The sequence below is a fragment of the Rhea americana genome, unplaced genomic scaffold (genome assembly GCF_003343005.1).
Source record: "Rhea americana isolate MKP2758 unplaced genomic scaffold, rheAme1 scaffold_15, whole genome shotgun sequence".
Taxonomy (NCBI): Eukaryota; Metazoa; Chordata; class Aves; order Rheiformes; family Rheidae; genus Rhea; species Rhea americana.
Genome location: NW_028185594.1, coordinates 8,764,011 through 8,777,950, shown reverse-complemented (window position 1 = coordinate 8,777,950; position 13,940 = coordinate 8,764,011). Strand labels below are relative to the sequence as shown.

The 13,940-nt window shown below is 49.1% G+C and overlaps 1 protein-coding gene across 2 annotated transcripts; it reads right to left on the bottom strand.

Moving 5' to 3' along the window:
* Nucleotides 1-5,040: 5,040 nt before the first annotated feature.
* Nucleotides 5,041-13,219, bottom strand: GPAT4 (glycerol-3-phosphate acyltransferase 4). 2 transcript variants are annotated; one of them, XM_085299512.1, is made up of 12 exons: nucleotides 12,330-13,219; nucleotides 9,463-9,532; nucleotides 8,805-9,102; nucleotides 8,546-8,620; nucleotides 8,062-8,151; nucleotides 7,843-7,936; nucleotides 7,235-7,350; nucleotides 6,964-7,019; nucleotides 6,551-6,636; nucleotides 6,183-6,311; nucleotides 6,022-6,101; nucleotides 5,041-5,403 (listed from the first exon to the last, which is right to left on the bottom strand). In XM_085299512.1, the coding sequence occupies exons 1-12, from the start codon at nucleotides 12,492-12,494 to the stop codon at nucleotides 5,295-5,297; spliced, it is 1,368 nt and encodes a 455-aa protein (XP_085155638.1). In that variant the 5' UTR covers nucleotides 12,495-13,219; the 3' UTR covers nucleotides 5,041-5,294. The 2 variants fall into 2 exon arrangements, with proteins under 2 accessions (XP_085155638.1, XP_085155639.1); XM_085299513.1 differs by lacking the exon at nucleotides 12,330-13,219 and having other exon boundaries at nucleotides 9,388-9,465.
* Between the last annotated feature and the right edge of the window lie 721 nt (nucleotides 13,220-13,940).

Below are 13,940 nucleotides of genomic sequence, written 5' to 3'. Positions count from 1 at the left end.
GCGGCGCTGCCCCGGCCCCGGCCCCGGCCCCGGCCCCGTCCGCCCCGTCCGCCGGGCCCGGGCGCTGCTGAGCGCAGCCCCCTGCTGGCACCGTGTCCCGCTGCTCCCGTGTGAGGGGCCCCGGCCGTGCTGCAGTCCGTCCCCGGGTGTGGGGAGAGCTAGTGCCCCCGAGGGGTCCCTGTCCTGCCCCCGGCATGGCTGGGGCTTGTCCCCTCCTCCCCCCACCCCGTTCAGTCCCCCTCCCCACAGTGGGGCAAAGCCCACAGGGTGGCAGTGCCAAAGACCCTCTGCAAGGGTGGCTCCAGGGGCCCCACAACACCAGCTGCTGAAGGCTGTGGGGCCAGGTAAGGCGGCGTGCCAGGCCGGGCGCGTTGTGCGCAGCGGGGGCTCCTGCGAGGCCAAGGGGGCTCCTGCGAGGCCGTGCACCTCGGCAGGGGCTGGAGAGGCCGTGGCGCTTGTCCATGGGCAGGGCTGGCCCCCGGCGGGAGCCAGCTCAGCACCAGGAGAGAAGTGCCGAGCTGCTGTCGGGATATTTTTTTGACATTTTCTAAGCTGCCCAGCGTGGCTGACAATTTTTAATGTACTAACTGCCTGGTCCAGTGAGCTGATTAATTGGTGCTGTGGAGATCAATACAAAACAGAAAATTAAAACAATTTTAAAGTGATTAAGTAGTTTAACACCTGTCTGATGCCACGTCAGGGCCAGGAGACAAATAAAGCAGGTGGCAAAGGGCCTGCTGCAGCCGGGAGAGTGACAAATCGCAGCTGCAGCCCGGCTGCCCCTTGCAGCCATCGCTTCCGGCCAGGCCCGTGGAGTGGTGCTGCTCAGCCCACGGGCGCCCAGTGTCCCCCTCCTCTCCTGGTGCTCTGGCCCAGCTCCACTCCCTCGGCGCTGTGTCSTTGCACTGGCAAGGGCTGGCTGTTGCCACAGAGCATCTCTCCGTGCAGTGCCGGGGCCTGGGCTGGCTGCATGCGGTTGCTGGTGGCCAGTGTCCAGCTCTGCCCCAATCCTGTCTGTGTTGCAGCTGGGAGCAGCTGCGCTGCTGTGGGGCAGGCAGGCAGATCCGGGCTCGGGAACTCAGGGAGCATGCAGAGCAGACTGCCTGCAGTATGTGGGGAAGGAGCTTGTGGATCACGTGGAGCAAAACTCAGTGAGTGTGTGGGGCACAAGACTGGCAGTATGTGCGACAGGGTGGGTGGCCCTGGGGCCAGGAGATTGTGGAGCACACAGGGCAGAGCATCAGCAGCACGCAGGGGAGGGCAAAGCACCAGCTGTGTGTGGGGCAGAGCACCAACTGTGTGTGGGGCAGAGCACCAGCAGTGTGCAAGGCAGAGTGCCAGCAGCATGCAGGACAGAGCACCAGCAGCATGTGGGACAGAGCACCAGCAGCGTGTGGGGCAGAGCACCTGCAGTGTGCAGGGCAGAGCACCAGCAGTGTGCAAGGCAGAGCACCAGCAGCATGCAGGACAGAGCACCAACACTATGTGGGGCAGAGCACCAGCAGCGTGTGGGGCAGAGCTGGAGAGGGCAGAGCACAAAGTGCCAGCCTTGCATGCTCCATGCAGCCAGCRCTTCCTGGTCCCAGCTCTCCAGCTGCCTCCTCGTGGCTGCTGCGCCTGTTTGAGGGTGGTGATCGCAGGCAGGGCAGCCTGGCAGGCAGATGGATAGTGGCTCCGCTTCAATTCCGCATCGCTTTTCTCCCAGACAAACCCCGTCGGATTTTCATAAATCAAAGCGCCACACTGTTTAATAAAAATTTATTGACTTACAAGTGATTATTTATCAAAAGGCCATTAATAGCAGCTCCGGGAATGATGTGCTACTGGGTGGTGCAGGGAGACTAATAGCAAATCAATGCCGGCATCCGGGCAGAATGCATATGAGGGGCCCCGGCCCCAGCGGGCTGCACGGCTGCTGCAGTTGGAGCCCACAGCCACTACCCCGTGGGCCGCCCACCGTCCCCCCCAGTTATTTATCGCTTACAAATGAAATGATCGATACTTTTAATCTAGAGCTAAATTTATTAACTTTCCCATCGGAGAGAGACATATTGACTGGGGGCATGGGGAGGGGGAGCCGAGGTGAGATGGATGTGTGCCTCTCAACCTGTCCGGCACGCTCCCGTCTGCCGCAGAGCAAGACAGGGAAAGGCCAAGTGGGGTCCGGACGAAGCTGGGCTGGGTCCACCAGAGCTGCCCTGGAAGTCAGCAGTGGCACTTGGGGCCGGGATAGGACYGTAGAAGGAGCGGAGACAGCAAAAGCATGGACTGGTATAGGCAAGAATGAAAGGCAAGGCACGCCTGCCAGGAAGCTGAAGCTCAACCGTGCTATAGGTCACCTGCCATAATGCATACGTTACACCCAGCATTTCTTATAAGACTGAAATATGATGATGAGAATCTATACATAAAGGTAACAACTGCCGAAGACATAAAGTTTGCTTCTTCTTCTTTTTCTTTTTTTAAGCAACAGAGAGCCCCAACAGTTAGTTATCAAGTACAGACAGGTGGCAGGTGAACGGGTGTTAAGAACAGTACCTAATACACTGGATAAGAAAAGAGACAAAAATGCTAGTGAGCACACCCTTGATACCACTATAAACTCCTGCAGAGGGAGAACTTCTAGCCTGGGTAGCCAGGATATCTATTAATAACATACTCCGTTATTTTGTCTTCCATGGGTAGCATACAAGCACAAGTAATCCATTGCAATCTTGTAGATAGTGTTAAGTATCTGCTGCTTGGCTTCAGCTGTTTTTGTTTTATAATCTTACAGGGAAGGGGAAAGATAGCAGACTTTCTTTTCCCCTGGATCAGTTACCATGGCTGAAGTTAGACCTGCCAGAGTAATATGAAACTGGTATAAGAACGAAACCAATTTAAAGGTGTTTCTGCTGCCAAGCAAAATCAACCTCATTTCTCTTGGTGAGGCTGGATGTTAATGGTGATCATGTGTAACAGATCACTGATAACTGCATGCAGTGTTTGTGTAGCTAATGTGTCTATGTGTGTGTATATTTATAACGGATCTCATTTTGAGCACACAAGAAGCAAAGGTGAATCAATTAAGTATAGAAATATTTCCCCTAATTGTACTTTAACAGATTGTGTAGCTTTACATCAATATGACTAGAAAGACTGTCCCTTCTGAGAGTATTTTATTGGGAATATTGTAGGACATCTGTGCTTAAACTGATGGTCTTGGGATAGGTAGAAAATTGCACATAGTGAAAACTGGGGGTCCTTGGTTATGGAGAGAAATAATATGCAATTATATATTAATCTGCTGGGAAAGATTCTTTTTATTATCAAGGAGCTGACCAGGTTGGTTTGAAAAAAAGTTTGACTAATGTGTTGTGTTCAAAAAAAATTGCAGCTGATATCCATCACTGTAAAGATGTCCTTTTTTTTTTTTTTTTTTGTTTTTAAAAAAAAATATTTTGTATATCATACAATGGTACAACGGCAAGCGAGAACACATTTTAAAAACTAAGACCACACTTTACAAGTAGGAATTTTGTGTTATGCACCAGTATCCCCCTCCTTGGGAGTGCAGAACTAAGCAAAACAAAAATCCTATTTTAGTAATTTTTGGTGGAATCAAGGCTTTTGTAGTCCTCCAGCATTTAGTATGTTACCTAATACTTTGTGCAATTACTGTGTTATTAGTAATAGATTACAGTATTATCACATACTATCTTTTTTGGTGAATATTTTTGGAATCATACCTCTCAAAAAAACATATTGAATATAAATTGTTTGGTTTTCTAGTACTTTGGATAAGAATAATGGTACAGAATGCAGGATGTCATTTGAACTGAAATCCAAAAGCCTTGAAAGCAGGATTGATTTGAGAATTGTGTGTAACCTGCTCACAGATTGTCTGTACACTACTAAAGATACCCTAACTGACTCAAAGGAAGGGTTTTGAAGCCACTGACAGTGTGAAGAGGGGCAGTYGCACAGAACTGAATAATGTAACTGGGTGTGCATGGTTATGTCTTTTGGGAAAGGTTAGGGCAAGTTTTTGGTCTCTCTCTTGCTTTCTTTTSTCTGTCAGAATTAAAAACAAACAGGAAGACTACCTTGAATCCATGTTGGGAGCTTGTACAGAAAGATTCAGATTTAAGGACACTTGCACAGGAGAGTGGTCCTAACCTGGGCAGTAGCAGATGCCTTCCCTCAACAAACTATAGTTGGAGTACACAGGAGACATTTAATAAATATTGCGTCCTCCATGGTTCTAGTAAAGGCAAGTAGGTGAACAGTGCTTTTGAGCTTCTGCAGGAAGCAGATAAACAGCATTTGCTCGTAAAAGCAGAGGACCTAATGAAGGTATAGAAGTTGGTAAAAACTTAAGGATAATTTGAAAGTATACAGGGTGAATGCACAAATGCCAACGTGTTTTACCGAATAATATACATGCAGAGCTCAAAGGGAAGGGAGTACCACCTCCAGCACAAGGTTTCAGCTTCCTTAAAACAAGCTGAGATTACACATGTGCATGTTGGTGTATAACAAGACTAGATCCCACCATCTTCCTCAGGAGACATTTCAAAGGGGATCTCCCACCTCTGCCATGGAGTCTGTCTCTCTTACCTATCCTGGGCTCCTACCACAGGGCTTATGAATTTGTCAGAACTCTTACACACCAGTGAAAACAGCCTAGCAACCTGCAATGCCAGAGGACAAAGGAAGGCTTTTAAGGAGATTCATCCTCACTGCTTGAGGATTTCCAGCAAAGAGGCTGTTACCGAGATGCAGGAGAAGCAATGGGCTAGGTCAGGACATGACGGGAAGATGTCAGAAAGAAGAGGAAAGATTTTTCCTTGTCAGAATAAAGCTAGATATGGTCTGATGGACCACATACTGCTCCCAAGAGTTTTATGCGGCAGATACGAGAGGCACAGGCTTATGAAGACTCCCTTGCTTGTCAAGGCAGCTCACCACTTTCTGTGCCCTGAGAGACTTGTGACTCACACACACTAATCAACACACCAGCCCTCCCACTGGGCCTGTAAACACCATATGGAAACATACGACACCATAAGTGTTTCATTTAATATTGCCTCTGCAAGAGGCTTCACTGTAACAGTAACAAGAAGGCATATTTGCCAAAAGCTGCCCAGGGCCTAAAGGCTCCAGGCAGCAACAGTGCCTCCAAGAAAAAAAGAGCCAGAGGATGAAGAAGCAAGTCTGAGCAGTTCTGAAGTAGCCACAGTCCAAAGATACAGAGCTGCTCCAGGGTTTAAGAACTCTGGCCAGGTCCAGTAACAGTGCTGGAGGCAGAGGGCTCAGGAGCGGCTCCGGTCTTCATGGTTGCCTACAATCATTTTGCTGTAGAGTTTCTGTTGTTCCTCCTTGAACGTGTCTTTCACCTTCTCCCTCTTCAGACCTCCATCCCTGGGAAAAGAATCGTATCATCGAAAGAGCTATGGGCATGCACTGTGTGAAACTTCTACTGGGGCTGCTCAGAGCAGGCTGGAGCTCCCACAGCACCTGAACAGCTGTGTTTGTACCTCAGACTGCCAGGGCTCACTGCAGACTGATCATACTTGAGAGTAATACCTTTCACACCTTGCTCTGCCAGAAGCTGCACCTGTGGCCCCACATTTTGCTCAACATGGCTCTCCTCTCAAGAGGTATGAGCTCCAATACCATTACCTTATATCACTTGCAGAGTTCCTCCCACGTCCCAGGCTCTGAAGATCTCAGTGTTTGTAAAGGGATATTTCAAGCTCAACCTGCTTTGCTGAGCAGCTCTCAGTCAGAATCAGGGCACCCCAGTGCAAGCTGGGATCACAGAATGAGGCCTTGATGTCAAACACAGAGCAGAAGCAAAAACTTTGGTCCCAACTTTATAGAACGGCAGTTTTGGAGGTCACAGGCAAGATCTATCTCCATTTCCCCATAAGCCTACTCTGCCCAGTGCAAAACACGAACTTAGCGGTGCAGCACACAAGCACGTGCTGCGACCCAGGAATAAAGARGCCTGTGACCAGGAAGTCTGCTAGGACTCACCAGAGCAGATCCACAAGGCCTCCCTGCCTGGCAATGGCTGACTTCACTCGATTGGCAAACTGTACAGCGTCCTCTTCAGGCTGTAGGAAAATTACACTCTTCAGCAGGAGCAAAGGGAGAAACAGGCAGCAGCTCAGACCAGCCAAGTCCAGCTTACTTACCTGTCTGGTCATTGGAGGCAAGTACCAGACACTGCAAACAATGGCCCAGCTGGTCATCATCCTAAGAAGGTAGGTCACCATGCCATATTTACTGCTGTTCCAAAAGGCATCTCCAAACTGCGGATCATACTACAGAGATAGGAGAGCTCATGAAACTTGGGCAACGTGTACGCCCTCCCTGAAGGTCCAAGTTCTACCACCAAGCCCAGATATGGGCTAGCYCTCCCCAGAGCATTACACAGAGTGATCTCAGTTCCCCCATGCCCTCAGCCCAGGCCATTAACCCAACCATGCCAAGACTGGGGAGCCAACATTCAGCTCTCATGCAGAGAACTATTTGTGCTCTAAGAATATTTGCCTTCTTATACCTTAATGGCTACAGGATAAACTGTGGCTCCGATTTCAAAGCTTCCTTTCTTGAACATCATCACAGATGTGTTGTTGATGCAGGTCCCTGTAAGAGGTGAGCACAATCTCCTCAACTTCCCTTTCCAAGTTGGTCTGTGAGTCTAAACTATATGCTTAAAGGCTAGGCCCAGGCACCCAGCAATTCYCCCATTCACTCCAAACCCTGTCCTCTGTGGTTTGCACAGGCTATGCAGCATCACTAAGACAGATATCTGARTTCCACATTCTGGGTTCAGTCAGCCCTAAAGATGCTACACCCCCTTTACTTCAGCGAAGGCCCTTGGCTGCGTAAGAAAAGAAGTAATGCAGACTAGGAGCTTCCTCAACATGCCCTTTCTACCAGGTGTTTTTTTAGCTTTGCTTCACAGCTCACCTTCAGGGAAGATAAGAATAGGCAGTTTGCTCTTGTCTTGGACGTGCTCTGTCAGCCTGAACAGGAGAGAGTCACTGATTAGCACAGTCCTCAGGTCAATGCAGCATGCAGTCCCTTACCCTGCAGCCAGTGGGGACTATCTGGGTGCCGGTAACACTGCCAAAACCTCCCAACAGCCACAGGGAGAGGCAACTTCCTCACCCAAGGAATTGGGCAGTCCTACTTCCTCCCCAACCTTCAGCCCTCCCCTTGCAGCCAGCAGCTATCACACCTTTTGGCGACGAGGTGACGATCTCTGACCTCAGAGCGTTCAAACCAGACGTGGGGGCAAGCTTTCACCATAGCTCTCTGTATCACACCCATAAGCCCTCCGTGAATCTGGCCCACCTGAATAGGGCAAGAAGAGAGAGGTTACAAGACTTTAGGACACATGAAGGCCAAGGTAGCTCCTAGCTTCATAACTGAGTTGARTTCTTCTTTCTATCCCTGGCCTGGTAAGGCTGAGAAGAAAAGTCCCAGTCTCTGACTAGAAAGACAGATGTAGCAAGTGTCAAGTGCTTTTTACATTAAAGGTTACCAAGCTAAGGAAGTCCTCTGCCCTTCCATGGACAGCAAAGCCCAGAGCTGTACTTGCAAAGCAGCGTCCAGAGACCCTTGCTGCTCTGTGTCCCAGGCCAAACTTGCTGGAGAGCTGCACACAGCACAGTATGTGTGCACAGGGTCTGAGGGAGCCCTGCAATGTCATACAAGGCAAGGCAGTTCTGCAGCTCAAAAGCCTCTTGCTGCCCACTCGTCATGCCACGCAATACAATTTCTCCTCCAACTATACCTAGGGCAAGGCCCTGTCAGACAAAGCTGTGGCTGAGGCGCAGACCTTACCATCGCATAATAGCCATCACTGGCCAGGATGATCACATCAATGGGGGATGTGTGATTAGCCACGCAGATACCTCCATTTCGGGGTCTGTTTTCTCTAAATGTAAAGAAAATAGAAAGGTACAGATAAGGACAGACAAATGAAATGTGAGGCCTGTGACAGGCACAGCACAAGAGCAGCTAGTGGCGAGGGATATTGTGCAGTAGAAAGTGCCTCCTTACCGGTCATGGTAGGTGATGATGGCTGTGAGGGCACGCACACAGATCCGGTAACACATCAAGTGGACATGCTTGCTTAGGAACTCCTTACACCTACAGCCCAGGACAGAGACCATCATGCCACAGTTTCACAAGCCCCCTGTACTGTTCCACTAAGACCAGCTGCCCCAGGCAACAAGATCCAGCCCTAACTTCACATCAGTCCCATACAAATATTTCCTGCGCTGGGTTTTGCTGTCAGCTTGTGACCACTGATTCTTAATTCATAAGAACCAAACTCCGGACTTTTCTTCCTTTTAGAGCTCAGGGATGAGAGCTCTCCCAGGGGTATAATGCTCACATTTAGGCCCTTTGTATAAAATTATTTGTACAAAATTATAGGGCATCTGCAGGCCTTTGCAGAAAAACTGCAGGATTATCAGCTTTTAAACTGCTCTGTCCAACAGGGTGGCTGTCCTGCCCCCTTTTCCCTCAAAGACCAACTCACCTCCCATTTGGCAAATATCCCAACACTGTAGTCCCAGTCACCAACAAGCTGATGCCAGTAAAGGCTAGGGCTATCCTGCAGAAAGAGTGAAGTTACATGCTAGCAAATCCAGGCCACAGGCCCTACTTATCAAGCAGCCTGCTTTGGCTGATCATGCTCAACAGGGTCAGTTGTGCTTGGAGACTAGCTGTTCCCTTGCTGCCATGGGAACAGGCTGACAACACAGTCTCAGCACGCAGTTTCCTGCAGCAACACTCACCTGAGGGGCAGAAGGAAGCAGTAGCGGATGAGCATGCCTAGTCCCCAGAGTACAGTGAGGCGCAGGCTGATATACTGGAAGTTGTAGTTGGTCCTGCTGAGGAGGTTCCAGGACTCCAGCTCTTCAGCTGAAAACCTCTTGGTCACTTCATCATCCATGATGGTCTCAATGCCTTTGCGACAGAAGTAGAAGATATCTGAGAGCTCAAACTCAGGCGTGTCCAGGGCTTTGCCACTGCCACTTCGGCGGATCTCCTTGATCTCCTCTTCCAGTGATGTAGGCTCCTTTGCAATGATACCTGCAACATGCCACAGGCAGTCCTGAGCAAAATRTGACTTGCCCATCCAGACAGAGCTATGAGCCAGGATTCTTAGCCCCTTGCCCTCCCAGAGGGCCCCCAACCTTTCTCTAGTCTAGGCAGGCATAAACCAGTCCTCCCACCAATYCAGAGATAAGGCACTCCGTGGGTGCTTTCTTCACCTTCCTCATGAAACAGACCTTTCCATAGTTTCCTCCAATCTATCTACATGAAAGGGGCTTCTCAGAATATATCAACTGCTCAGAGATATTCCATTTATCTCACCTCCCATAAAGAATCTTGAACTTCACATGCACCCAAGCATGAGGACAGCTAGCACTCCTTTTGGCAGGATCTTACCATTGACATAGGGCTTGTATAATGGATGGTTCTTCTCCTTGGCACCACGCTCTATTCTCAGCGTTGCCCACTGCAAAAGACACACATAGTAAGCAGAACTCTCAAGGCCTGCAGTTCCACTGCATATAACCTCTGCTTCACAGTTAGCTTCTAAGGATGACCACAGTTAAGGGGAGATGGGACTAAACAGGAGGCTTACATACAGAACTRAAAAAGCCAGTGATGAACAGAAAACTGAGTGATAGGGAAGCAGAAACTGGGCTGAGAAATACTTTTACCACAGAGTCCTGTTTACAGTTGGACGAGATGACTGATGGGCAGATGGCCAGCACAGGCCTAGAAAAGCCACAGTTTGCACACATTTGTATGCTGTTCTGCATAGCAGAGCCCCAAAGAGAAGAAATCAGAGCTGGAGAGTGGGAGAGTGCACAATAATGATGGCATAGCAGCATTTTCTGTAGTCTCTGTCCTCTAGGCTCTATTGCACCTGGAATGTGAATGCCACTGGACAACATCCAGATGGACCTTGTAACCTGCATATGCTCCTGCTGGRATTGTCTGCATCACAGCTCAGGAAGAAGATCATGGGACTGTCACTATTTTCCAACTCTCATTTCTTCCAAGCTCAAATCAGAGACTGTGTTTTCAGGATGCTGCTAAAAACATCAGACCGATCTTGTGAGGAGCTGGGATCCTTCCTTTCCTTGATTCAGGTTAACAGCTGCTGCTGCTCCTCAGCACAGCAGCATGTCCAAAACAGGAGCAAAGAGCACCCTGAGACGTCTGTTCTGGACTGYCAAACTCTATGCCCAGATTACCTACTATCCACAGAAATCTCTCCCCTCTCAGCTGCTTCTCAAGGGCAGCAGCAAAAAATGCAGTCTGGATTTCTTGCCAGTCATCCTGCCTGCCTTCCAAGTAACCATCTCAATGTCACACTCTTCTGCATTTATACAGATCTGGAAAAACAAGTTTCCAAAGGATGACTTTTGCACAACATGCTTTTTGCTCCAGGCTAGCTCCTCGATCAGGAATAGGGCTATTGACTTCTGGGGACTCCTGGYATCCCCAGTTAAACCCATTCCAGCATTAGACGAGGAGGTAGGCAGTGTTGTGGGAATGCCAGCTGTGGATGGAGTGTCCACCTACCTGCTCATCTAGCAGCCTCCTCTGCCAGCAGAAGGCACTGCAGAATTGCAAAAGATTGTCCAGATACTGCCATCCCAGCAGGAGAAGTCAGAAGAGGTGCTCTGACCTAGCAGAAGCTGAGCAGCTTATAGAGGTGTTATACATAATTTCTAGCAAGTCTCTATCATGTTTGTGATAGCAGAAGGCCTAGATGCCTGCCTGGGAAGCACCAGGTAAGACTCCCTCACCACCAACAAATGCACGGATGCAACTCCAGACCCAGCAGTTTTGGCCTGTGTCTTACAAGTTGCCAGACTCAAAGTGCTGCTCCTCTAGGCCAGACTTGCAACATTGGTCTCTAGGTCTCTAGAGCTGGGAAAATCTTTTGCGTGAGTAATTCTTCCCATAAAATGCAATTTTGTGTAATTAGACCTAGTGACCAAATTTTGCACCAAATCTTTGAGTGTTGCTGCCAGAGTGCCCTTCTCTCCCACCACAAAGATTATTTGATAAAAGCTGAAGAAGATTTCAAAGCAATTGAAGAAAGTTTCAAAATTAAGCATCAACATATGTGCTGAGATTAAATGTTCCTGAACTGAAGTAAAGGAAAAAAAAATCAGATAAACCAAACTTCTTTTTTCCAGCCACCAAATTTGAAGTCAGGTCTTCAGACATCTATGTCAATGAAGCACTCACTAAGCCTTCATGCTTTTGGGAGCAATCAGAGTTTAAAGAACTGAACATTGTGAGCTCCACAGCTGCCTTTCCAAGCCAGCCAGCACAGAGATACTCCCAGGGAAGACCAGTCCTGTTCAAACAACAGTAACCTCTTCTACAAATCCTTTAACAATCTGAATTCTACATCTAGGAATGTGAAACTTCCCTATCAGGCACAGGATATCTCTTTTCCTTTTCCTTAGGCTGTCAGGGTGGAGTGGTACAGGTATCACCTATTGGGAGTTTGGCAAAAGTTCTGGTCTCACCAGGGACTTGACTCAAGTAAAGGTGTTGGTTGTGAGACAGCCCAGAAAGTGAGTCTGCCAAAGGCAGGCAAGGGAACAGCATGACCCCAACTTGGAAAATTCCACTTGCCTTCTCTGTGCCAAGAGGGGTAGTGAGGGCTGCTGGTTGTCCTCAGGGGGCAAGTCCAGAAACGGCTGCTGGACTCAGCAGATCAGCAGACAACACTCTGCAGTAGGTACTGAGAGGTCTGGGTTCTGGCCACAGAATGTTTGTTGTTCAGGGCTTGCAACTCAAAGCACAGAAAATCCTGACTTGCTTACTGCTTTTGCTTCATCCAAACATGCATTAAAGATAAGCAACCCACTGACTGCAGCCTTGTCCCTCCCCATCCATGCCCCCCMCACACCCCTCTTGGCTTCTTTCCATATCAAGCTGTAACAGCACTCTGCCTTGCTTGGGACATTAACCCACCCAAGAACCTGCCTTCTTGCAACAGAGCTACACCATACTACTACACTACTTGCAGACTTACTACCTAATTACAGGGAAAAAGCAGCCCATGAGAGGAGGACTAGTAAGCTGCATTTGAGATGACTGCAAAAGATCATCCAGCAGTCACGAGCACCACCATATGCCACCAACAAACCAACCTCCCATCCTAGCATCTAGAATGCTTGGCTGAGAGGCAAAAGCCTTTCTTGCTAGCTTGACTATGCCTCACAAGACCCCCATAAACAGGCCTCCAACACAGCAAATGACTTACAAACATGACTTACCTGAAAAATCTTTAATAGTGTTTTCATATAAAGCTTGCGGATGCCAAAGGAAACTCCAAAAATTGCTGGCACAATGATGAAAACCAGAAGCAGAGTGAAGAGGACAGTTAAAGAAATCCCCAATAGGTTAACAACCAGGCTGTCAAAAGGGAGCAGAAGGAACATGGTGAAGGGCCCAGGCAAGGCTGGTGCCCTGCAACCTTGCAGCCAGAGGGGAAGGCTGCCTGCAGTGATTAACCAGTCCTCCTGTTACTCAGCAATRGTCTCAAACATGCACCGAGTCTGCAGCTGCTCACAGACCCCATTCCAAAGTTCACATCCTTTTKGGGCTCAGCAAGGGAAGGAATGCAACAGAATTAGGGAAAGTAGCTGGGAAAACAAGCAAACAGACTGTTGGGAGCCCAGGTGAGTTTAGAGAGCTTGAGCTGAAGAGCTCAAGGAAGATGGAAAATAAATGTAGGTTTCTCTGTGGGTTTGCAGCGGGCACTGTAGCAAAACGACTGTGTGAATGGGTAGTCTCCTGAGCAAGTCCTGCTGTGGCGCAGCTTGTGAAGAAGCTGGAAGGAGAATTCCCTTTTGGCTGCTGAAAGCATGCAGAGTCTCTTCACGGGGACAAGGAGGAGTCCATCCCTGAGCCTGCATTGGAGGAGATCTAGGGAGTTGGCACTTCCAGGAGCCTACCGTACGTGGAGCTATTATTGTTTTTTCCACGAGGACACAGGCACTGGCGCAGATCCTCTCATGACGCCTGTACAAGGTTAATTCCAGAGGCCCCTGGCATCCACTCACGCTGAACAGCCATAACAGATACAAATGAAGCCTGTGTCCCTGGAAAGCTCTCCAAACAGCAAGTTGACCTCTTGGCAGAAGAAGCACTCACATGCTRCCCAGCCCTGGGGTGGAAAGAGAAACCAAAGTCAGGCAAGTCACAGAACTCAGAGACATGTCAACTCAAGAGATGGTGGCAGGAGGCCAGGAACAGTGGGCAGGAAGGCAGTGTTCAGGCTGAGGACACATCACTCACAGAGCAGCTCCTGGAATACAGCAGCCTTGGGCTAGCACTCCAGCTACTGTCTTGCACAGTCAGAGACTGGTGAATCAGCCCCCTGCCACCACATACCCTGTATTTTCATCCTATATCCACAACTCAGATTGAGCAGACTTGTCCAGTAMAACCTCTCTAGGGAAGACGTTGATGGCCTCTCTAATCAGGTCCCAAGACCAGGACAGGAACCAATGGAGTGACAGAAAACCTTTCATAATGACAAGGATCTTATCACTTCTCTCTCCTTTCAGAAGAATCTGAAAGCACTGAACCAGCTACGATATCCAGACTCCCGGGTAGGAATCATTTCCTCTGCTACTGTACAAACATCTCATGGGTGCGGTTCACCAGCTGGTTAATACAGGACAGCTTTATAAACAGTTCATGACAGGAAGTTAGCCCAAGGGGAGAATCACTGCTTATGATTAGCCAAACTAGAACTTGTCAGGGCACAGGGACTAACCAAAGGTCAAAAGCCTGGCACTTTGGCTCTTCTGGGGGTGGATACCCTCAGCGGCACAAGTACACATACTAGAGCACAGAGCCAGCCCAAACTAATAAAAAGA

Excerpts from the sequence above, each read along its gene's own strand:
- GPAT4 (XM_085299512.1), bottom strand. The coding sequence starts at position 12,494 with ATGTTCCTTCTGCTCCCTTTTGACAGCCTGGTTGTTAACCTATTGGGG. Across the intron at positions 9,533-12,329 it reads CACTATTAAAGATTTTTCAG|TGGGCAACGCTGAGAATAGA; the intron begins GTAAGTCATGTT and ends TGTCTTTTGCAG. Across the intron at positions 7,937-8,061 it reads ATCATCACCTACCATGACCG|AGAAAACAGACCCCGAAATG; the intron begins GTAAGGAGGCAC and ends CTTTACATTTAG.